The sequence below is a fragment of the Camelus dromedarius genome, chromosome 19 (assembly GCF_036321535.1).
Source record: "Camelus dromedarius isolate mCamDro1 chromosome 19, mCamDro1.pat, whole genome shotgun sequence".
In the NCBI taxonomy this organism is placed as follows: Eukaryota; Metazoa; Chordata; class Mammalia; order Artiodactyla; family Camelidae; genus Camelus; species Camelus dromedarius.
This window is the reverse complement of record NC_087454.1, coordinates 25,554,438-25,578,554: the sequence shown is the minus strand read 5'-3', so window position 1 is coordinate 25,578,554 and position 24,117 is coordinate 25,554,438. Positions and strand designations below refer to the sequence as shown.

At 53.8% G+C, this 24,117-nt stretch overlaps 1 protein-coding gene across 1 annotated transcript in view; it reads right to left on the bottom strand.

The window, feature by feature from the left end:
* The window catches only part of GLP1R (glucagon like peptide 1 receptor), a 31,870-nt gene that overhangs the window by 6,150 nt on the left and 1,603 nt on the right, over positions 1 to 24,117 (bottom strand). Inside the window, exons 2-12 of the mRNA XM_064476458.1 lie at positions 18,224 to 18,320; positions 17,386 to 17,493; positions 11,942 to 12,060; positions 11,503 to 11,609; positions 7,944 to 8,097; positions 7,272 to 7,431; positions 2,869 to 2,929; positions 2,260 to 2,329; positions 2,052 to 2,140; positions 1,619 to 1,757; positions 688 to 729 (exon numbers count right to left, since the gene is read on the bottom strand). Of these exons, the coding sequence (XP_064332528.1) occupies positions 688 to 729; positions 1,619 to 1,757; positions 2,052 to 2,140; positions 2,260 to 2,329; positions 2,869 to 2,929; positions 7,272 to 7,431; positions 7,944 to 8,097; positions 11,503 to 11,609; positions 11,942 to 12,060; positions 17,386 to 17,493; positions 18,224 to 18,320 (1,146 nt within the window). The remainder of the gene's footprint in view (positions 1 to 687; positions 730 to 1,618; positions 1,758 to 2,051; positions 2,141 to 2,259; positions 2,330 to 2,868; positions 2,930 to 7,271; positions 7,432 to 7,943; positions 8,098 to 11,502; positions 11,610 to 11,941; positions 12,061 to 17,385; positions 17,494 to 18,223; positions 18,321 to 24,117) is intronic.

The following is a 24,117-nucleotide window of genomic DNA, read 5'->3' as shown; positions in this document are numbered from 1 at the left end:
CAAGTAACACTGCAGAGCCCCAGTCACTTGAGGGCTTGTGGCAGTGCTGTGTGAGCTGGCATGCGATTCTGGTCCCCTAGATGGGCTGCTAGAACCTACACAGCCAGCCTAGGGTGTTGGGAGTGCTCTTCCAGGAGGTGTTACCACACACTTGCTTCCCAGAGCTTATCTGATGCCCCCAACCCCTGCCCCCAGGCCTCTCCATGCCAGAGTGTCTGGGGCCTGGGCTCTCACTCCCAAGACTGCCAGCTGCTGTAGGTAGTCGGCTCACTGCCAATGCCCCATCCATCCCTGTGCAAACACCCCTCTTCTCCTGCAGAGCTGTCATCCATCTAGCTAAGCCCAGCAAGATGCCTGGCACGGCCACATGCCATCCCTTAAAAGAACTTTCTCTGCACTGAGTGAAGCTGAGATGGCCTGGAGCCTACCTGCCAGGATGGCCCCCAAGCTCATATATGGTTAGGGCATGCCTGCACACGTGTGTGTGTGTGTGAGAGAGAGAGAGAGAGATGGAGAGACCCACACACAGGAAACAATACATGGATAAGATGCCTTCTCAACTCAAGTGTGTCAGTGGGTGGGTTGGGGTTTCAGCTGAAAAGACTGCTGGGAATCCTCATTGCACAATTCCAGAATGGCCAATGGTAGTGGCCCACCAGGGCCCCCACATCCCTCCTCAGGCCTTACCTCATTGTTGACGAAGCAGTACAGGATGGCCACCATCAGCCCCTGGAAACAAGAGACACGTCAGCAGGAGGAAGCGGGAGGCAGGCGCCCTGCAGGCAGGCCCTAGTCTGAAGCCCCTACAGGCTGTAACGCCAACATCCCCTTCCTTAGACTGAGCAGCCCAGGCAGACCCAGAAATGCGGGTGGTGGGTTTTTTCCCCTTTCCTTTCTAGAGGAACAAGAAGGCACCTCGCTCAGAAACTGCAGAAGCTCTTCAACCACCCTCTCCTGACCCGAGAAAGGACACCACCTCTGATCACAGGGAATTTTCCCTGCCCAGCCCTACTGGTTCACTCAGCAGCCCGGTGCTCCAGAACTGGGATGTGTGTGTGTGTGCACGTGTGCACATGGTCGTGGCCATTCCATAAGCCTCTCCAGGAGCTGGGGCCAGTTTCTCACATTTTCACACCTCCACTGACACTCGCCCTGCTCAGCATCATCTAACACTAGTGGATTCAGTCTTGGCTTTGGAAACAATGTGACCTGGCCAGTCTCATTTTTCCATCTCAGAGCCTCAGTTTCCCCCTCTGTATAATGGGGTAACCTTGCACACCTCCTGGGATTCTAAGAGGATTAACTACACAATGGGTGTAAAGCATCTGGCAGGGTACCCATCACCCGGTAGCAGCCCAGTGGACGGCAGTTGCAATGCCAGGCTGGGTGCCCATGGTGACGTGCAGGAAGGCTTCTTGTCCAAGATGTTTACAGAGAAGACTGGCTTGGGTGTCGGGACACCTGGGACTCTAGCTCTGGCTGTTCTCCCACCACATAACTTCCCCCCAGGCCGCAGGCTGCCCATCTGCCTGGTACAGGCTGGTCTCTCCCCAACCCCAACTCTGGGACTTCTTTGTCCCAGAGGGACAAGGGAGAGAGGCCCCAGCAGCAAGGTTACCTGGAAGGAGGTGAAGGAGAGCTCTGTGAACAGCTTGACGAAGCGCAGCGTCCCCCGGGCGTGCTCATCCATCACAAAGGCAAAGATGACCTCATGGGTCCCCAGCAGGGGGATAAGCGTCAGCGTGGACTTGGCAAGCCTGGGGGTGGGGTAGAGATGTCATTCTGGACCCCTCCCACGGACTTTTCTCCTTTCTGTGCTCCCAACCCCTGCCAAGGCCTGGCATCTGGGTCACAGACCCCCTCCCCCAGCAAGTACCCCAGCACAGGCTGCCCAGAGAGGAGGAGGTAGACATGGAGGCCCCAGAATCCCAGGAGTTGCTCAGGTCTGGGGCTGAGGGGAGGGCTTGGGGTCCAAGACCAGCACCCCAGGATCTGCCTCTGCTAGAGAGAGGAACTGGGGGTGCCCAGCAAAGGCAGCTCAGTTACATCACCTGCACTTGGTGTCCGTCTTGCACATGAGATTGGCCTTCAGTTTAGACACCACAATGCAGATGACCCGGACAAAGATGAGGAAGTTCACCTGTGGGGCAGATGCGGGAGGGTGGCTGGGGGCCCTCTCAAGATACCCACTTTCCCCCTGCCCTTCCCCCAGCGCCATTCGGGGCCCACCGTAAGTCCCACCCCCACCGTGTCACTCACCCCGATGGCGAAGAGAATGGGCAGCCGGATGATGAGCCAGTAGTTCATGTTTGAGTTCCTGGTCCAGCAGCTGGAGCGGGACAAGAGACATACACAGGTGCCTGGTTGGCCCCTCAGAGCCCCCAGTTCCCAGTATAGGCACAGGGACACACAGGTACATATGGGCACACAGAGTGATACACACCGAGCCACACAAACACTGCCACCAGGAGCTACCCAACAACCAGTCCCAGGAGTCTCACACACACAGTCCTAAATATACAAACACACTCAGAGTGATGCACACAGCCCCTCCATGAACCTACAGTCACAGTCACTGGTTGTGTGTGCTCAGCATCATACACAAAGTAACAAGCATTTCACTCACAGTTACTATAGAAAAACCCACAGGAGCTCACCACGTACCCCACAGACCCAGCACCCTTGTCATCATACCATCCAGCAAGGGAGGAGGATTAGAGAACTAAATTTGTAAATTAAGCTCCCAGTCCCTCAGTTTATTCTCTCAACAGGTGGTAGCCGCACAGCCTGGGGGCCCAGGAATCGGCATGGGGTTTGAGGATGGGGCCCTCAGCACATCCCCTCAGCCCCTTAAAGCAGGACACTCACCCCTCATCCTCGTAGAGGTACTTGACAATGCCCCAGGGGATAACAAACAGCAGGGGGACACCTGAGAGGAGAGAGGGAAATGGAGAGAGGGGAGGGGCTGGCAGACCAGAGACACTGCACGCACACCTGGAGGCTTCCTTACCTGGGGACTCTCCCGCCTCCAGCCCCTCTCCTTCCCTGGCTCAAACCACCCTTTCTAAGAGGTAAAGAGCTAGACTGGTCTAGGTGCTTGGGAGAATGAGGCAGGAACACCCATCCCAGTCCCCAGCCTCATCCTCAGAGAGGGCTGCCCACCGCACTGGGGCTACGGGACAGCCCTCACAGCCCCCTCTCCTGTGGGCCGGGCACTCTGCCAGGGCTGGCCCCCACGCCGGATGAGGCTGGCTGTCTGATGCCACCCACCTGGCCGAGATCCACATGCCCCTCTCAGTCAACGCCTTCAGGTCCTAGAAGCCCCTTCAGGCACCTTTCCCTAACCCCCACACTTGCACGCAGCTGGGCGGAAGCCTGGAACAGGGACAAGGGCCCTGTCCTGACACTGACTGCCCAGCTAACTGCACAGTAACAATGGCTACAGTAACACTTCCCGCTTGGCTGAGGCTTGGTGGTGTGGTCGGCAGCCTCCAGGACGGCCTCCCACCATCCCCACCCGTGGTATTCACACCCTGGTGCGGTCCGCGTTCTATCCAGATTGGTCTGTGTGACCACTAAGGCACAGCGGAAGTGATGGCGTGTCACTTCGGAGATTAGGTTATAAAAGGCTTGTCTTCGGTGCTCTCTCAATCTGATCACTTGCTCTGGGGGGACACCAGCTGTGACATGAGGGCACTCAGAGCACCCACAGAGAGACCCCAGTGACGAGGAATGGAGGCCCCTGGCCGACAGCCAGCCTGGACCTGAGCTTCCCGTCAACAACCTCGAGAGTGAGTTTGGAAGTGGCCTCTCCAACCCATTACGCCCTGAGATGACAGCAACCCTGGTCGACAGCTGGACTGCCCCCTCTCTCAGAGGTCCTGAGCCCGAGGCACACCACTCAGCTGAACTCAGAATCCTGACCACAGAAACTGCGAGATATAATTGTTGTTTTAAGCCACTATGTGTGGGATCGTTTGATATGAAACAGCAATGGTTTCCAGTTCCTTGAGGGTAGAGCCTCATTCGTCTTCAGAGCCTCAGCGCCCAGCTCTCCCCGAGAGCTCAGTGCATGCTGGCTGACTTAGCATTGGATCGTCCATCCTCACATGACAGACGAGGAGATGGATCAGCAGCTCAGGAGGACATAGGTGGGACTAGAATGCAGGACCACAACCCCAAACCCATGCGCACCGCCCTCAATGGCTTTCTGCACCAGCTCTTTCCCTGCCTGTCTCTATTGGTGCCTCTCTTAGGGTTAGAGACACATGTGTCTGAGAACGGTCGAGAGTGTGCACATTAAGGGGTGTGGACACAATGTGTGTGTGGTTGTGGTGGTGGGGTCCACGCGTATGCATGTGTAGCTTTGGGGGTCTCCCCCAGGAGCACATTTCCAGGGCAGAACCCATTCCATTGCCTTTCCTGTCACCATCGTCCACATCCTCAACACATGGATGTCCACCCAATATCAGGTACCGAGCAGCTCGGATGCCTGAGCTACTGTGCTCGACAGTGCAGACAGGCATGGAGGAAGCAGAGCAGCTCACAGCTGACCAGCATTTTTCATCAGATCTCTCTCACCTTGGCCACTGAATTGACAGAAACCTGACCTCTCAGCATCTATGATGCTTTAGTAACAGACTTTCATGAGACTGGACAAGGGACAAGTGGCCTCTAAAAGCCCCAGCACATAGCACAGAGCCTGCCACAGAGAAGATGCCCAGTGAGAACGGAACGAATGAATGAATAAGTCAATGTGAGAGTGAGAGAAGGCAAGCTGTCCAGGCAAGAACATGCCATTCCCTGAGCCACACACATGGCTAGAAATCTCTGTCTTGGACATCCCCAGCCAGCTGCTGTCCTTTCTCTGAGGCCCCGCTCCAGGACAGGGGAGCTCACTCATGTTATCGGCTGGACTTGGCGAACTTCATCCTTTCATCAGCATCTCCTTAACAAAGTCTTTAAAAATGCAGGCACAGCTCTGCTGCATGCAGACATTACACACTCCCTGCTGGCTTCATCTTTCTCCCATTTAGAAAATCAACAAGACAGGCTGGAGGAAAAAAGCTTCCAATAAGATACACAGAACTGGCTCCAAGAAGTAATGATTCCCTCGTCCATCACTTGCCTCCTTCCTGTGCAAGGGAGGTTGTGGTGGGTTACGGGGGCACCCGCTGCCCGTGAGCTGCAGCAGAAGCTGACGTGCCTTTTGGGGACTCCCTCATGTGTCAGAGTTCTAATTTTAATTCTTACGTTTGCATATGAAGTTGAAAGGTTTTTTCCGCAAGCATCCCAACTTGGGCTAAGCCTCCTGGCATCACAACAGAGTCCTGGGCTCTCTATGAATCTCTCTCTCTCTGTCCTTCTGTCTCTCTCTGGATCTCCCCATCCCAATTCCTCAAGAAAAGGATGTTCAGATTGCGAAGGGGGCAGTCCCCCAGGTCCTGCCCTTCTGCCCTCTCAGATTCTGAGCCCTGAGTTGAGGCAGGAGGTGATGGGAAAGGGCTGGCACCCCCTTCCCCATTTCCCACTCGGAGACCTCCAGGACACTGGGTGACCCACCCCCACAACCCTCCACTAACTACCCACGCTCCTCTGTACACACCACACCATGTCTTTGATTGTTCCTGCCCTCAGGTCACCATGGTGACAACACTACCGCACTGATGCTATTTCCCAGAATGGACAGAGTCCCCCACCCAGATGACTGCATTCCCAGAGTTCCCCTTGAGGGCCTATCTCCACCCCCACCCCTAGTTAGCTGCAGGGCTCTCCAGCTGCCCACAGCCGGTTTGACAGCCCCTAGGAGGATGAAGAGGCCTGGGAGGGGAGGAAGGCCAAGCAGGGAGGGGTTGGGCCCTGGGGGAGGAGGGAGGAAGGGTGGGAGCGGGGAGCTGTGTGCAGAGGCCAGGCCCACCTGCCTACTTGTGCAGAGGCCTGAACTTGCTTGGCGGGCCCTCGGGGACTAAAGAGACACAGTGCAGGCCTGAGAACTGTGCAGGGTGGGCAACGGGGCCCAGAGCCTGGAAGGCAGGAGGGCTCATTCCAGTGTCTGCTCTCTGTAAGGCCCTGCCCTCTCTGGGCCTCAGTGCCCTCGAGACACTGATCTGACTAAAGCCCCTTTAAAGGTACTTTTCCACAATAGGGCTACGTGGAAGGAAGTAGCTGAGGAGCACCAACAAAAAGGGATGAAGTGTGAGGACAGGGACAGGGAGGCTGAGAGGGCAGGACAGAGCACAGAGCCAGGGGCCAGGCAACCTGAGGCCACTTCCCAAGCAGGCGGGCAGGCCCAGGACAGCCTTGCAAAGGCTCAGCAGCGGGAGCCAGCAGGGGAAGGGGCGCCTCAAGGGAGGAGCATAGCGGTGACTGAGGCAGGAAGTCCCCCTAGGTCAGGGGCAGCCCGAGGCAGGGGAATGTAGGTATGAGAGGAGTGAATGAGTGAGCAGGAGGCCCAGAGGCAGGGCCTGCTCCTCCACCCCAGGGGACACCTCTGTGGGCCCCTCTAGAGGCAGCGCTGTTGCCTCAGTTTCCGGAGTGGCCGGGTGGATTCGAGGGCTGCTGGGGCGGGGGGGGGGGGGGTCTCAGTCCCTGCCCCATCCCACCCCTGTTCTCATTAGAATCCCTTGTGGCGAAAGGCAGAAGCACAACCAGAAGTGTTCCAGCAAAAAAAAAAGACACATGGTTCTTGGCAAACTTTTTTGGCTAGAACATTTCCAGCTGGGCTCCAGGCACATCCGGGGTCCACCCTTTCCTCAGCTGGCTTCCCGGCAACTGCCTCCCCACCCCACTCCACTCTCCTCTGAGCCCCCCTCTTCATCATCACGTGACAGAGCTACAGGGCCTTAACCCCCATGCCCAGGGATTCCCTCACCCCCAACCTGGGGCCTGGGACCCTCCATTTCCAGGTGTGGGGCTCTATCTCCAAAGGGTCTTAGGAGCAGGGGTCTTTGAGGACAGTGTCATGATGGCCAATGGTGTGTGTGGTGTATTTGGCCAGATAGAGTGAAGGCCTCTGCTTCTATTAAGGGAGGAGAGTGATGCAAAGGTAGGGGGTTGGACAATGACCTGACAGCCCCAAGGGCAGTGAGGCCTGTCCCCAGGAGGGGGTTCCCCGGTGGCCCCGCCCCTTGGCTCAGCAGTGGGCTCTGAGTACCAAGTTGGACCCCTGGGGGTAGCCTGAAGGCTGCAGTTCCAAGGGAGGGGGTTAGGGTCTCCCATCCCCCATGCCACAGGTCGGGGTGCTGGGAGAGAGGAAGCACAATGGGCCTTACCCCAGCCTATGCTCAGGTAGAGCCTGAAGACTCGCTGCTCGGAGAAGACGGACAGGGCCAGCAGCGTGTACAGGTACACGCCCTCCACCAGCAGCCAGAAGTAATTGGCGGCCACGCAGTACTGCATGAGCAGGAAGACCAGGCGGCAGCCCAGAGAGTCCTGGGGGCAGAGGAAAGGTCTCCAGGGGACAACGGCTCTCTGCTTCTGCCTCTCTCCACTCCCCTCCTGGCCCTGCCTCAGCTGCTAGCCTGCCGTGGTGCATATAGGATGAGAGAGCTAACACCACCCAGCTGCGGCCAGGGCCAAGAATTTGACCTGCTTTAGCTTGTTGAATCCTCACTATCCTGGGTGGAAAAAAACAAACATCATCACCTTAGAGGTGGGAAACCTGAAGCCCAGAGAAGTTAAACGATTCGCCTAAAATTTAGCTAGTAAGTGGCAGAGCTGGGATTCATACCAGGTCTGTTTGCGAAAACCACTCCCCTGAGTCATACTGAGATCTCCCTAAAGGCAGGGCAGTGTCTCTCTCTTAGACTAGGGGCTCCCTGGAGTGGGCTGCCTCTCCCATCAGCCGGGGGGCTCCCTGAGAACCAGCCAGGCCTGGGTGGGGCGAGGGAGCCCGGCCTTCACCATCCATCCCTCCTCGGGCCCTCCCTGGACACACCACACACCTGGTAGGAGAGGAGACCATCCCACTGGTGCTGCTGGGCGGCCGTGCTGTACATCCACTTGAGGGCTGCGTCCTTGATGAAGACGGACAATGCTCGGAGGATGAAGGAGGCAAACAGGTTCAGGTGGATGTAGTTCCGGGTACAGTGCAGGTGTCTGGGGAGAGAGCAGAACCTTCCCTGGCACCATGGCCCACGGTTCTGCTCCACCACCCCTGGTTCTCAGGCTAAAGCACACCTCAGGCATGTGTCCAGCTCTGGGACTGGGCTCCTGTCTTTTTTCCTCTGAGAGTAAACTTCTTCCCCATAGCCTTGAAAATCCTTTGGGTCCAGCTCAAGTCCTGCCTGTCTATGAAGCCATCAGCTGTGCGGTTACTGCCACCCCCACCCCCACCCACATTCTGTCCTTTTCTCTGCTGCATCTTCTTTTCTACAAAGTCATGTGCAACCCAAGGGATTCGTGTGAGGACTGCTTTCCCCACTGGGGACTTGTTTGGTTTCTTGATGACAGGCCACATCTAACATGCCTCTGGGCTGCCTTACAGGGGCAGACTACGGTTAAGCGCATGGTAGGAATTCAAAGTATTGGATTCAACTTCAGTATCCTCTCATGCAAAAACATGTAGCAAACTGGAACTATGAGGGCTTTTCTTAACCCAATAAGGGCTATCTACCCAAACAAGGAGCAAACATCATTCTTAACTGAGAAATTTTAGAAGGATTCCCTTTAAAACCAGGAACAAAATAAGGATTATCTAGTCTTAAAGGCTATCACATGTGTTCAACATTGTACTACAGATCTTAGCCACTGTAAGAAGGCAAAGGAAAAATGAATATGAATGAATTGGAAATAAAGACACAAAATTGTCATTATTCGTAGATGATCTTCACAGGAAATCCAAGAGAATCAACACAAATTATTAGAACTAATCAGAGTTCATTCAACAAGGTTGATGATGCATATGTTTATGTACATCAGCAACAAACAATCAAAAAGTAAATTTCAAATGTGCACTATTTTTAACAGGCTACCTAGAAATAAGTCTAACAGAAGGTGGGCATGATTTCTATGGCGAACATAGTAAAACTTGCTTAAAATTATTAAAGAAGACTCAAATGACTCAAATTAATGGAATTCACACCAGATTCATGGATAGAAAGACTCACTATTTTGAAACTGTCAATTATCCTCACATTAATTGATACATTCAATATAGCTATAATAAAAATTCCAACAGTGTTGGGTCTTTTTTTTTTTTTTTGATGGAACTTTAAAAAACTTATAAAGAAGAGCCAAGGGCCAAGAATAATCCAGCTACTCCTAAAGAACCACAATGTAGGGGCCCTGGCTATAAGAGAACCAAGATTTTTAAAGAATCTAGAGTAATCAAGGCACCACGGTACTGGTAAAGGTACAGATAACTAGAGCAATGGAAAAAAACCCAGACGACAGAAACGCACCCAGGTACAGATGACCCTTGCCGCACAGCAGAGTAGGCACTGCAAACTGAGGGAGAAAGAAAGGGTGGGCCGTCGATTAACGGTCCTGATGCAATTAATTGTATGTATATATGGAAAAAGGAAATTAAATCTCTTGTTTCCACTAGAAACAAAAATAAATTCCAGATTCACCAAAAAGCCATAAGGGATGTGCAAAACTTATGACCTTCGGATAAGGAGAGTTTTCTTAAACAAGACCATAAAGAAATTTGGCCTTTGGAAAAGAAATTGATAAATTTTTTAATCAGTTGATAACAATGAATTTTTATCAACTGATAACACTTATTGGTAAATTTTATCAATAAAGTCAGACACATTGATGTATTTTATTCCATTAAAATTAAGGACGTCTGTGCATAAAAGACACCATAAAGTGGAAAAAATAAACCACAGACTGGGAGGCTATATCCTGAGTTACTATCCAGAATATATAAGGAATGCCTAAAGCAAAAAAGAAAAAGCCAAAAAGCCAATAAAAAAGTAAGCAAAGGTTACAAACAAGCACTTCACAAAATGACACATAAAAAAGCACTAGATCTCTCTAGGAATCGGAGAGATGCAAGTTAAAATCGTAATGAGATATTTTACACACTTCAGATTAGCAACAGTTAGGTCTGAAAATATGAAATATTGGTGAGGTTGTTAAGCGAAGGGAACTCTCATGTATTAATGATGAAAAGGCAAACTGGTATGACCACTTTGGAGAGCAACTTCACAACACCTAATACATTTGCAATAGCACGTGGTGTTCAGACCAGGCAATTCTACTCAGAGGCACGCGCCCCTGGAGAAATGCACAAGGGGTCATGGGTAAAGTGTTCTTCATGGCAAAGTTTATAATTCAGAGAAGAAAAAAAAAAAGAGAAACACTTCAAATGTCCATTAAAAGGATAACAAGTAAATAAATTATAATATATCATACAACATAAACATAAAATCATACAGCATACAACTAAAATGGCCAGGAAAGGGAGGGGACTAGCTTAGTGGTAGAATACATGCTTAGCACTCACGATGTCCTTGCAGGACCTCCATTAAAAAAATTATATGTGTATGTGTGTGTGTATATATATATAAAGAGAGAGAGAGAAAGGGAGGCTTTTTTTAAATGAATGAAACAGAACCACCTACACCAATATGAATGAACCTCACAAAAACAACATGGGGCCAAAAATAACATTGTGGAAAAACACGTCCAACACACCAATAAAAACACGCAAAACTCACACTACATACTTTTACAGATACAAATGTGGTAGAAGTATAGAGAGATGCATGGGAATTATAAGCAGCCCCTCAGGGTTCCCTCTGGTGGGTGGGCAGGGAGGGTTACCCAGGGAAGCTTAACCATGTGGTAGGCTTTAGTTTGTGTACACAGGTGATTGTAGAATCAGGCACTGGATTTTCAGATCTCTGAATGCTTCCTAATAAAAGGGGAGAATGTTCATCGAGTGAATACGTTTACTGAGCACTGACTGTGTGCCCAGCCCTGACTGTGCCAGGAGCTATGGGGACCGCAGGAGGAATGTCACCTCTGCTGTTCCTGCTGGCTGGTGTCCTGAGCTCCCTGCCTTTAGAATCCCTCCTGCCCTTAAACCCAGCCCTCCCGGACCACAGTGCAGAGGGAGGGGGGAGAGCCTGGTACTCTGGAAAGAATGGCTCATCTAGGTTAGACTTAGGGAAGAACTTGCCCATGGGGGCTGACAAGCTCCAAAGAGGGCAGATTCTCTAAACCCTTGAGGTCTTGTTTAAAACCAGACTGAATTTCCAATTAAGATACACGTGCGCACTGGAGAGGATGTCCCATACTCCTACCATCCATTGTTAAGGTGTGGGGCATGTGCTGCGTGTGTGTGGAGGGGGGTGGTGTTTGCTTTTCCTTTTTTGCAGGATTATACACACACATTTAGACAGTAGAGATTAGACTAAGTACACAGTGCCACAGCCTGTGTTTTCAGTCTCACAGCCTACGGTATGGGCTCCCTGGATATCTCTTAGGAGAGGAACCTGCTGCATTGTTGCCTTGGTTTGCTGCCCCCTCCTCTAAAATCAGCCCCCTTACCTGAAGCCCAGGAGGATGGCCGAGGCGATGACCAGCGCGGAGAAGGAGAGCGCGTAGCCCACTGTGTAGATGACGTAAAGGGACAGAAGATGCTCCTCCGGAGAGCTCTGTGTGCACACGGGGGAGACACTGTCCAGGGGCACCAGGGGCGGCCCACAACCCTCTTCTCCCACATCCTTCTTTCCCATGGGGCAGGGGCAGAGGTGGGGCCCCAGCTCAGCCCCACTGGGGATCCCAGAACTAAGAAAGAGAATAACCTATGGCTATGGTCCTTGGATTTCCAGGGCCCTGTTCTAAGGCCGGAGAGGTGAACACACGCCACCTCTGTCTGGAAAGCATGGTTTGCAAAGCCCCCAGAGGCAGGGTGATGGGCAGATGGCCACAAACCAACTCGCCAGATGCCCAGGTCCCTGCTTTCCCTGAGAACCCCTCAACTCACTCGGTCCCCTCGCTTGGACTCCTCGCACTCGGACAGGTCCCTCCAGGGCCGGCTAGAGTTGTCCTTGTGCAGCCACAGGCCATCAGCGGTGCAGAACCGGTACACATGACCCTGCAGCACTGGGGCAGAGGGACCAGGAGCTGATCCAAGGCCACCTGCCCCTCATTCCTCTCCACCCAACGGGTCACCCTGCTGCCCTAAAATGGACCCCTCAGAGTTAGCAACACCTGCTCCCCTACACACACACACACACACACACACACACACACTCGGGCCTCCCTCCCCTGCCAGATGCCTGTTTGGCCCAGGGACAGGGTCACAAAGGTGACCTGCCAGGCCCATCCTCAGCCTTTTCTCTTCGCCACCCTGGGATGCAGTTTGTTGAATTCCTGCTTTGAGGTGAGAACACTAGCCCATTTCCATAAAGCTCCTGAGAGAGACACAGCCCTGCCCTCAGGGACCCCAGTCTGAGGGAGACAGCCCCACCCTGGCTGGCAGTGGCTGCTCACAAGTTTCCAGGTGGAGAGGCAGCTGTAAGGGCAGGTCTGTGGAAGAAGCTCAGTACATGGGTGCCTGAGGGGAGAATTGCCAGCCCCAGGGCCGAGGAGGGACGTGCCATCTGAGATGGGCTGTATTTTACAGTTCACAGACTGTCAACTCATCCACTGCTGTTATGTCCCTTTACTTCAGGGACCCGTGACAGCCCTCTGCCCTCAGGGTCAGGCATCGGCAGGGCCTGGCAGTGGGACCCTGGTCCTTCCTGAGCCGACCCCCGTATCCCAACACAGCCTCCCCGCTAACTCTCTCCTTTCTCCGGCTCCCTGTCACAAACCCTGACCCAGGTCCCGCTTTGGGAGATAGAAGTTATCTGGTAATACCATGGGATAAATCAGCTTGCAGCATCACTGCTTCTAGAAGAAACTGCATTTGAAGAGACTTCTCCAGGAAGAGAAACAAAAACCTGAAAATCTAATGGCGGGACTTCCGGCAGTGGGAGGAGCAGTGTCCCAACAGCCCCCGATGTGTTTACGAACATGATCAGGAAAAGAAAAGGCAGAGAAGGGGAGGCACAAGGTCTGATTTTAGCAACCCGAAGGGCCCCCGAATGCCTCTCATCTGCTGCATTGGTGCCTGGAATTCTTCACCGGGGGCTGGGTCCTCTGAAAGGAGGCCAAGACCAGTTTTCAGAGATAGATGACCCCAGAGCAGTAATGGGGACCTGGGCTGACTCCATGGGGAGTGAGACAGATGTCAGAACCTTCTCTGGCAGCCTGTTTGGATGTGAGGAAGTGGAAGACAAGAGGAGGCAGAGGGGCCAGGGGAGGGGAGAGGACACACAGATGGGGCCCAAACCTTCAAAGTGCCATTTCTCCAGGACTCAGCCCGCAGAGCATGACCTTAATAATAGCCACCTGCCACAGCTGGCTCAGGGCCTGGCAAAGAGGAAGCACTCAAACTGCTGATTCCCTTCCCACATGCCCCTTACATACCCTCTTTGTAAGCTGCAGACCCACAGAATTGGGTTTTGAACACCTGTTGTATGCCTGACATCACAACCATCTTACAAGGTAGGCACGGTTAATCCCATTCTACAGATGAAGAAACTGAGCCTCTGAGAGGCCAAGTGACTTGCCCAAGATCATCTAGCCAGGAAGTGGCAGAATCAGGATTCAATCCCCCAGCTCTCTGCCTCCAGAGGTCAAAAGTTAGCAGCTAAACTCCCTGCTAACAGTCACCAATGACGAAGTGCCATTTCTCTGCCCTTCCTCTAGGCTTGGATTTGCCAACAACCAGTGTCCTCCTAGCAGTTCCTCTTGCCAGTGTGGACCCCAGCAGTGCATGCCAGTCTCAGGCTCTCCGTTCAGGGCCAGCTGTGAGGCCAGGGAGGCAGTGTGTGCACAGATGTGTGTGTTACTGGCACAGTGTCAAGGGATCATTGTGTCCCTGAGCTCAGTGAGCCTATGTGAGTGTGTCTGTCAATTACCCTTCATTAGCAGCAAATAGTAAAAGTCAAGGCTGGTTCCTGACCGGGCCTGTGGTCCCCAGATGCCCATCTTGGCTGGACGTGGGGTGGGCCTGGGCACAGCCCAGCTCATCAGCCCAGCTTTATCTGGCCCAGGAGCTGCTTAGTAAATCACAGCCAGGGGCTTGGCTCCGGTCTTGTCAACACCAGGAGGCAGCAGGCCACATGCCAGGAGGCCCGGGGATATTTCATTAAGTCAGACCCTGGTGCTGGAAATAAAACCCCCAATTAAACACTTCCCCTCCCGGAAACTGCAGCGGCGTCTGTAATCAAGCTAACAGCCGCCCTTCCACGTGGATGCGGGCACTCAGAGCTGTGGAGAGCCGCTCATGAATCCATTAACTCCTGCACCCTGGCAACAGCAAAGGCCAGCAAGGACTCCTGGGCCCCCATCTCCCAGACCAGGAAGCTGAGATTTGGAGAGGGTGGTCCCAGGCCCTCCCCAGAGTGCTGGAATGAGGGTCAAAGGCAGGGCTCCAACTGAAGGCATCAGCTGGGGGTGAGAGTGAGGGGTAGTGCATCACGTCACAAACCAGAAGGAGCTCAGGTTCTGAACTACAGACTTGAGTTCAAATCCTGGCTCTGCCCTCAACCAGCTATGGGACCTCCCCAGGTCTCAGTTTTCTCATCTGTAAAATGAGAACCGTGATAACTTCCTAGGTCTGTGGTGCGAGGATTAGGAGATAAGACAGGTGTTAGGTCTTCAAAACAGGATCACGATGGAAGCCCTGCGGCTGCCCCACCCCGATTCCTCAAAAGGGCACCCCGTCACTGGGGTGGGGCTGGAGCTTAGGACCCCACCTCAGCTGGAACTCCTACGGGGCCACCCCGGCCTCCTGTGAAAGCTTCCAGGCTCAACAGTACTCAAAGGAGGCACCTGTCTGAGTTTCTAAGAATTGTGAGTTATAGGCTATTTTAAAAACATTTTATGGATCTCCTATAATTAGAACCAAGCTAACAAACAAGTTGGGATCAGGAGGAGGTGCAGCTAATGAGACTGGAATGATTTGTAATAAACAGATCAGTTGTTTGTGGGTAAACAAGGCTGTTGGAGGGCCCGCAGGCAGCAGCAAGCTCTCTGAAGTCACTTCAGCCTTCTGGTTTACACAGAAAATCTTGTGGATGAGAGGCATCTCCTTGGAACACCTTCCTTCCTTGACTCATCAGCTCTCACCCTCTCCGTGCAATCCCCAAATCTGAATCAGAGGGGTCAGAATTTAAGGACTTGGCCAGTTTCCCTGGGACATTGTACAGCTCTGAGGCCTGAGGCCTAGCCCCATCTCCAAGGTGGTGCCTGGATGTCCTCCCTCCTTGGAGGGCCCTCCTTCCTCCTCTCCATCTGCCTGTTCTCTCAGGCCTGGCTCCCATGTCACCTCCTTTTGGTAGCCTTCCCGATGCCACACCCCATGCAGAAGAGGGGGCTCTGACCTCCCTTAGCACCCCCTGGGGCCCCGAGCTGACCTCTTCAGCCCCATGGTGAGGGTCACCCCTTCTCCCCAGTGCACACACACTCACACACCCCTAAGGTCTTACTGACAACACTCGCTCCTGACACAATCCAAGCCAGGTGTCTGGTAACTGCTTTGAATTTAATTATTTAATTAATTAGTCCCGCACTCCTCCGCCCTGCTCTGCAAACCCAGGAGGCTGACCCCTGTGGACAGCATCGCTTGGGCTCCCTGCCCTCTGCTGGGTTTGGCCAATGGGAGACACCGGCAGAAGGTAGGAGGGTGGAAGGAGAGAGAGGCCAGGGTATTTCTCTCTTGCTCCCTTCTTGCTTTGATTCTGAGGTTCTGGCAGTGGCTTTGCCCCTCTGTGGCCACAGTCCTGCCCTGCTGGTGACCTCTCTACCACCATGACCTCCGGTGTCATGAGGGCTCCATAACACCGTTCCCGCCCCACTCCGGTCTGGGGATGTTAAAGCTCCCCACTGTTGCAGTCCTTGGTGCTTTACCTACCTCATTGGCCCCTTAACCCCACCCAGCCTCTGTAAGTGGCCCCTCCATCAAAGCCTTTTCAAATTCCCAGCTGAGTGTGTTTTCTGCCGTGACCCTGCCTGAGACCCGTCCCCCTCTTCCTTCTCCCCAACCCTAACTCCCACTGTGTGGTTCTTCCACAGGCTACTCCCTTGATCAGGCCAAGGCAGTTCCAGAACTGCCCCCTCCTTGCTCCCCATGCCCTGAGAGGGGTGAGGGAAGCCCCCGGTGCCAGCCTCAGCCAGGATATGCCAGAAACAGCAGTTATCCTGCAGGAGTCCGGGGTGGTTGTCTCTGCAGGGAGAGGGGAGAGGGAAGCAGAGTCTGTGATCTTGAGTGTCAAAAAAAGGGAGTGAATTAGCTTGGTGAATCCAGGGAGGGGGCGGAGGCTGGCAGGGGGCCTGCGCAGTGGCCGTTATCTTCATGGAGAAAGCAATAAAACCATGTTCACTCATAAACGGGCACCACCAGGACCTATTTCCTGCTCAAATAAAATTAAAGGTGATGGATGGAGCCGCAAGCGGCAGGCAAGCTGGGGGCGGCTTAGTGCTGAGTGATGGGCCCTGTCCTGCACCTGGCTCCCTGGGGTCTAGAGGCCCAGCCCAGGCTGGCCAGGCAACCAGTCCCAAACCTTTGAGGGGCAGGGAAAGTGTGTGTATCGGGAAAGTGGGGGAGGTAAGTCAGGTGGGTGAAAGAAATTAACAGCAACCAATCCTGACACCCCCAATCACCTGGCTTCATCCCATCTCCCACATGGCCAGCAAAGGCAGAGGAACGTCTAGAAATTCACTCAAGCTCACACAGCCACTTAGAACACCAGCAAGCAAAACTATGACTGTAGGACTCAACTTTTTCATCTTCGGGGAGAGGGCAGGCAGCTCAGACAGGAGCAAGCTGGGGAGGGCCTGGGGGACAACCCCACCAAGGCTCTGATCACTACTCCCATCTGGGTTCATTGGAGCAGTGAACCCCTGAAGAGTCTGCAGGGGCTCTGTGCCACCACCAGGTAGTGGCACCTACAGACACACACATCACACACACACACACACACACGTGCGCGCGGGCGCATCAGAGCAATGACACCTCAGGGTAACCCCACCTCCACCCCAAGGCCCCAGGATCTGTTCCTTCCTGACTCCTTTCCTGACTACTAGATGCAGGAGTGCTCACAATTCTCTCTTAAGTCAGACCCCACACTTTCCACACAGACCCCACTTGCCAGCACAGGCCTCAGGCTCAGGTTACACCTAATCCCACCTCCCCGCTCCCCACCCTCAAGGACAGACAGACAGACCACCATTAGGAGGCCTAAAGACCCTCTGGGGTGGGGAGGGCTAAGTCTCAGCAGAAAGAAAGTAGCGTGCAGCCCGCCCCAACTCCACCCCAGCTCTCTGGTCTCCTAGACACAGGGGAGGGGAGGTTCATATGCGGAAAAGGGAACTCACCGCTGCTGGCCCAGGGCAGGTACCAGGGGCAGCTGACATTCACGAAGGAGCCCGGTGGCCCATCTGGCCAGCAGGCATAGTCGTCAAAGGTCCGGTTGCAGAACAGTCCTGTTGTGGGGCGATGGTGTCTGAGTCCCAGCCTGGCTGGGGCGCTTTCCCCTACTTTGCCCATTCCCCACCTGGGAGGCTGGTGAGCAGACCTGGGCCAGGCCAGCCTCAGCAGAGGCTTCCTACCTGCCCAGCTACGCAAGGGGACTGGGCCACTTAGCAGCAGTGGAACTTTGAGCAAAGTACTTAAGGTCTCTGTTTCCTTACCTGTAAAATGGGGGTGATCTCTGAACCACAGCGCTTTGTAGGGACAAATGGTATGTGCAGTGTAGATTTCCGAGCATAGGAGGTGCTCAGTAAACCATCCGCATGGGCCAGGTCTTAAACTACAGACCACAGATGAGGGGGATGGTAGCTCACCAGGCCAAGAGAACCTTCATCAGGTCACTGGTGACCGCAGGTCAGAACTGGACCCCAGGCCTAGCTGGCTCCATCCTCTCCTCTTTAAACCACCCCACAAACTCCCCCAAACATATATTCCTATACCTAGGAATAAGTGGGTTAGGCCTCCCGCCCCTGCACAGGCCAGGAAGTGCAGAGGAGGATCCAGAATGGCAGGCCAGGGCCCGGCTCCTGCCGGCTCCAGCCAAGGGCGAGGGGGAATATGGCAGCAACCAGACGACACCCCAAGGCACAGAGCAGATGTGGCATCCTAGGGAGGCAAAGGCTGCCCAGCCAGGCTTGGGGGCCTCCCGGGAACAGGCTGGGCAAGGGCCCCACCTGGACTCACCTGTGGCTGGGAGCGGAGCCTCACTCAGGAAGCGCTGGCACTGGCGCCGGTATTCTCGCCATTTCTGCACTGTCTCTGAGAGGGACACAGTGGCACCCTGGGGAGAAGAAAGAAATGGGGGCCCCTTGGGTCCAGCCAACCTCCCTTTTACCCCCTATCCCCACGCACACTTGGTTTCTTGATCTCCAGGGGACCTCTGGGCCCCAAACTCCACCAGGCACTGGCCATCTCTGAAAGGGGGTGACAACCTGAACAGGGGCTCCAGGTGGGTGTTTTCCATCTCCATCCTGAAGGGCACCAGTGCATAGCTTGATGTGTAGTAAGTGGCAGTGAGTGACTACGGAAAGGATGCTATGGGGGTGAGTGGGTGGAGGGGGAGGGAGAGTGTGTGTCTCACTCAGTGTCCCATCTGCCCTCACCCACGAGAGAGAGCTCCTGAGGGCCCTGGGTTCGTGACTGCCATGGGCTCCTTTCCAGCGCCCAGTCAGCCTGCCTGTGAAGTTCTCACACTTTCATCCACCATTCTAGAAGGGGACATGTAGGCCCAGAGTGGGAGAGAGGCTCAGGCAAGGTCACACAGGGCCCCAGGAGCAGAGCTAAGGCTGGGACCCAGAGTGCCCCAGATAGGTGACTTGGTGGAGTACTGGAGGGTGCAGGCCGCGGTGGGATTCAGTGCTGCAGAGCCTGGTAACGCTTCCCTCCAGCCTCCATCCTACAGAATGCAATCACGTTATCTGGGAGGCAAACACGACCTCCGTCGGTCTCCCCCTCACATAACAACACAGATCAAATATTCACTCCAGCTTCTATCAACGAGAAGTTCTAAGGACATGGGGTGAAGGGGTCAGAAAAATCCCAGAACATGGAGATCATTTTCCTGCAATGGGAGGGGTCCCGCTATCTCTGAGTAGGGGGATATGAACCTCAATGTTCAGATAATGTAACAGAATAGGCTTTTTAGCAGAGACCCAAACAGACCCACCCAAATGAGAATTCTCCATTTCCACACATTTTAGTGCACTTCCTTTACATATGTCTTGGGACTGTGTTTCTTTTTCATTTGTATTTTTTCCTGAACAGGCTCAAGATTATAAATATTCCTCATTTAGAGGCTGCAGATACTAAAATGACCAGGCAGCCCCTTGTATAAAATTTAAGACTTATTCATAATTTAAAACAAAATTTCACTTTTTGAAATTACAATAATATACACGTGTGCTGAAATCAAAGTAGCTTCTTTTTGGAAGCCTGCATCCTTGACGGGTGGTGCCCTAAGCACACACTGGATCTGGTTTCTGGATAATCCTGCCCGGATTTGAGCTGAGTGGTGGCTATGAGATACTTCCCATAAAGACACAGGTTGTCATATGCCCATCCCTGGCCGCACAGGAAGCCCCAGCCACATTCTTGGAGTAAGTGTGCAGAGGCCAAGGCAGGAATGCCCGAAGGACAGTGGTCTTCTGAGGGCAAAGGTCAACTGTATTTGTTTTTAAACAAATGAACAAACAAACAAGGAATCAAACAAGCAGCGAAGGCAGTGTCCTGATTTTTACTACAGCTGAGGGGCTGCAACAGTTTTCATTAGGGCCAGTCCTGGTGGATCACCTCCCCGCCACCACCACACCCCCTTCCCTCCTCCTCCTGTCCCTGAATGCAGCAGCTGCTGGTGGTCAGAGCAGAAGGACTGGGGAGAAACCCTCCCTGATCTCTCTTTCTAGGAAGAAAGTAGGCTGGAAGCAAGGTCACCGCTGGGAATTGGGGCAGAAGGTGTGTCTGGGGCAAGGGAGTGAGGACAAGGAAGCATGGAAACTAGAAGTCTCGATGGGATTGGGGATGGGGGTGGGGGAGTGGGGCTCAAGGCTAAGGACAGCACCGTGAGGGCCAATCTGGCCGCCAACACCCCAGGGAGCTTCCAGATACAGGCAGCCCTGACACCTGCTCTGAGCAGAGCTTCCAACATGAAACTATATGCAGACTGGGGCTCCCCGAGGGCAGGGCTGCGTCTCCCTCAGAGAGAGAGCTTCCTGACACATGGGTCCTCTGTCTTCTTCCTGTACCAGCACAAGTTCTCTAAACACTGCTCACCACACCCCCTCTCCAGACACACATAACACCAACTACCAGGACCTCTGGCCTCTCCCCACTTGGTGTTTATGGAAGTTAATTGTGCCAGGCTCTGGGTGGTGGGGAGGGATGGGGGGACACAGGGAACATAAAGATGAATGGCAGAGCCCTGGCCTAAGACAGCACCATGTCCTCAGGTGGAGTGGGGTCAAATGCTCTGCAGGACACAGCAGAGAAGGCAGGGGATGAAAGTGCTCAGGGAGTGGTTGGGACAGGGCTCAGCGCAGACTCGGGAGCCCCAGGGGACTCCGAGGACTGTGAGCTGGGGGTTAAACAGGGGTGTGTCGGGGAGAGACTGAGCTAGCAAGGGCAGAGGGTGGGCATTTCATCAGGGCAGGGCCAGCAGGAACAGAGATGCAGAGACAGGGACATCAGTGCTCCGGCAAGCAGAGGAAAGCCTTGCACTGAGGTTCAGGAGGATTTTCTGGGCCAGAGAGAGAGCAGTGAACAAATGCGAGGCTCTGGTCTGGGTCAAGGCTGGGGCCACCTGGTACAGCAGGGCTCAGGGCTCAGGAGCTCAGGAGAACACAGTTACACAGAGAAGGGTGAATAGCTCTGGCTTTGGGCTCAGAGCCAGACCTGATCCTGGCTCTCCCATAAATTAAGTTTGTGACCTTGTGCAAGAGTTTCAACTTCTAGCCCCAGCTTACCCCTGTGCAAATTGGGGATAATAATAGTCCCCATCTGCCCCGGATTGTTGTGAGCATTAAGTGAGCTGATGCTTAGAATGGCTCCTGGTACATGGAAAACTCGCAGTCAACAGCAGCCGTCCCATGTATGGCGAAAGGGCAGAGTGGAATAGGCAGCTGGGTTTCCCGGGAGTCAGGGTCCCATCCCTCCCTCATTTCAGGATCAACAAACTCCTAACAGGAGGAAACGAACATACTTGCACGCCAAGGACTGATCGATCATTTTGCTTAATTTGAAACATCTTCCAGCAGCAAACATAGCCGGTAGCAAAGCCCAGTGAGGATGCCCAGGCCTCCAGGCCCACAGGCAGGAAACTGAGGCGGGCACAGCCTCCCACCACCCCACTTCCCCCGTCCCATTTTATCCTCCTATGATGTGAGTCCCTGTCCAGGCCTGGTGAGGAGGCGCTGGGGGTGCTGCATGGAGGAGAGGACGCGGTGGTGGATGCCCCTGCCCTTCAGAGGCAGCAGAGCTGGCCTGGAAAACAGCAGCAGTTGGGGGCTGTGGGGCCAGGGTGAGGGCAGGCTGGCAGTTTTTAGAATCAGGATTTGCCAGGCTTCATGGGGTCTCTCTGACGGGGGCATGGGAAGGCAAATGGGATGATGCTCAGAGGGGAGGTTACAGTAAGGAAGGGGCATCTCTCAGATTCAGGAGTTTGGGGAGGAAGCAGGAGATGAGAAAGAGGACCCCAGGAAGGAGTGGTGTGCAGGATAGAGCACGGGACAGAGTCATGAGTTCTCGGTTTAAATTCCAGCTCTGTCTGTTAATGTGGGACGGATGGGCCACACATTAGTCTTTTGGGGCCTCAGGTTCCTCATCTGTGAAATGGGCATATCATTCTTCTCAAAGACTTTCTATACAGACCAACAAGATAAAGTAAGTGAAAGCCTTTAGGAAATATCCACCCCAGTACAAGTGGGTGGTGTTTGGAGGAAGAAGAGTAGGAAGACAAGGATGTGGAAAGAGTGGTCACTGTCGAGGGGAAGGGCTTCCCAACACCCTGGGAAGGCACTCCTCCGAATGCTGGCTGCTGCCCTGAAAAATCCCTCCAGTTTCATTTCTCGGTGTGAAGAAGAAATCAGATTCTTTCCTTTTTGGGGAACCTTTTTGATTGAGGGGAAGGAGGAATAAGAGGCCACCGAGGTGGGAAAAATGGGAGAGGGCCTCCCCAAAAGAGAAAGAGGGCTCCAATGACACCTCTGAGGCCTCCCGACTGATGCAGCCCTGCACCTTCTCCAGATCCCAGCCTCCTTCCTCTCTGCCTGCCTCCCAGAGCCCAACCATCCCTGATGGCCTCGGGGACCTGGAGGGGTGGCTCTTGGCCTCATTTTTTTTTTCTCAAAGTCTCCCTGAGCAGAAGGGCAGGGAAAGAAAACCACACATACATTCTCACATGCACTAGACCCCTCGCATGTTTACACTGTCACGCACATGTTTACACACTGAGACGTGATACAGAGTCTCTAACACGAACACACAGACTGTCAGGCACACGCTGGCATGCGGAGACACTGCTCCCCAACACACACACACCTTGACTGATATACACTCAGTCACACTGTTACAAACAGTCACCACTTCTGCCACAAGCATTCGCTCATCCACACACACACACACACTGGCAGACACCCATTCACACACTAAGATGTCTCTCACTCTCACACACACACACACACACACACACACATCTTCCAATAGACAGTATCACACTTGGGGTCACAAACACGTAGACACATACTGTCAGGCACACAACGACATGCTGAGACATTTCACACACCGGCAAACTGTCACACACAGGGTCATGTACAAATACAGAGCCCACACACCGCTCTCCCGGGGCCATCTCTCTCTCTGTGTCTCTCTCTCGCTATGTATCTTTGTATCTCTATATCTCTGTATCTCTCTATCGCACGTGCACACATACACACACAAAGGAATCTGCCCAGGGGCAGGCTGCAGCTAAGGAAGGGCCTGTTTTTCCTCAGAGCAATGCACCCGAGGGCAGGATGTGGTTTCTTGGTTGCTCCTGCCCCAGCCCCTACTGGAGTCCATGCCTGGGAGGGAGCCCAGCTCAGAACAAAGTCCATGCTGACCACCGCACACTCTGGACGCCAACCACCCATCATTAGGGCGCAGAGGCACGGGGCCTCCAACAGCCCCCCTCCAAGCCCTGTTCTGCTGCCCAGGAAAAGTCTTCCAGATTCCCGAGGACAAATGGGTCAGTTCCTCTGAGTGACTAAAGCTGCCATTTCAGGGTGCCAGTGTCTCAATCCTCTCTATAACCCCATGAGGAGAGCTTGTGACCCCTATTCAAGATGAGGAAAAAGGTCCAGGATGGTCAAGTGTCCACCCAAGATCACCAGGTAACTTCAGAGCTGATATTTGAACCCCGTTTTGTCTGGTTCTAATTTTGGATGTCAAGGCTTGCCTGGCTCCTCCTCCAGTAGACAGCTACCTCACAAGGGTCTTAATGGGGGGGGGGGGGTGTCCTTCCCAGAGACAATAAAGGAGTGGCCTAGGTCCCCTTCTTCAGAGGTCAGTTCAGTTACCCCACCCCCACTGCCTGCACCCCCAGCCCCGCCAGCCCAACAGCGGGCAGCTCACCCCTCATCCTCCCTTCAGCCCCACCTGGGTGGGCAGGTATTAGGCACCAGCCCAGCCCGGCACCCCTTTCTCCCCTCTGTGCTGCAACCACTGGGTCACCTTACACAGAAAACCTTCCCTTTCTGAGATTTGCCCTCCCGTCAGTGACACGGAGGGAGTAAACCTAGTCTTGCTGATCTCATGAACAGAAAATAAAACACTACATTCACCATTGTTTAGAGTCTTATACTCGGGCATGAGGTTGTGTCGCAATCACTGCAGTCTGACCTCAACACCCATCACTCAGATCTCCATGCGCCAGGGATGCTCAGGCCCCCCGATGGGGCACTGCCCAAAGTTCCCCATCTCTGCTCAGAGGCTGGCTCATCCTGCCCATCTCTGCCACCCCAGGACTGTTACAGCCCCAGGATATTCGACTTTTGCCCTCAGCCCAGGGCTGAGGAATGATGGGTCAGAAGAAAGGGCAGGTTCAAGGA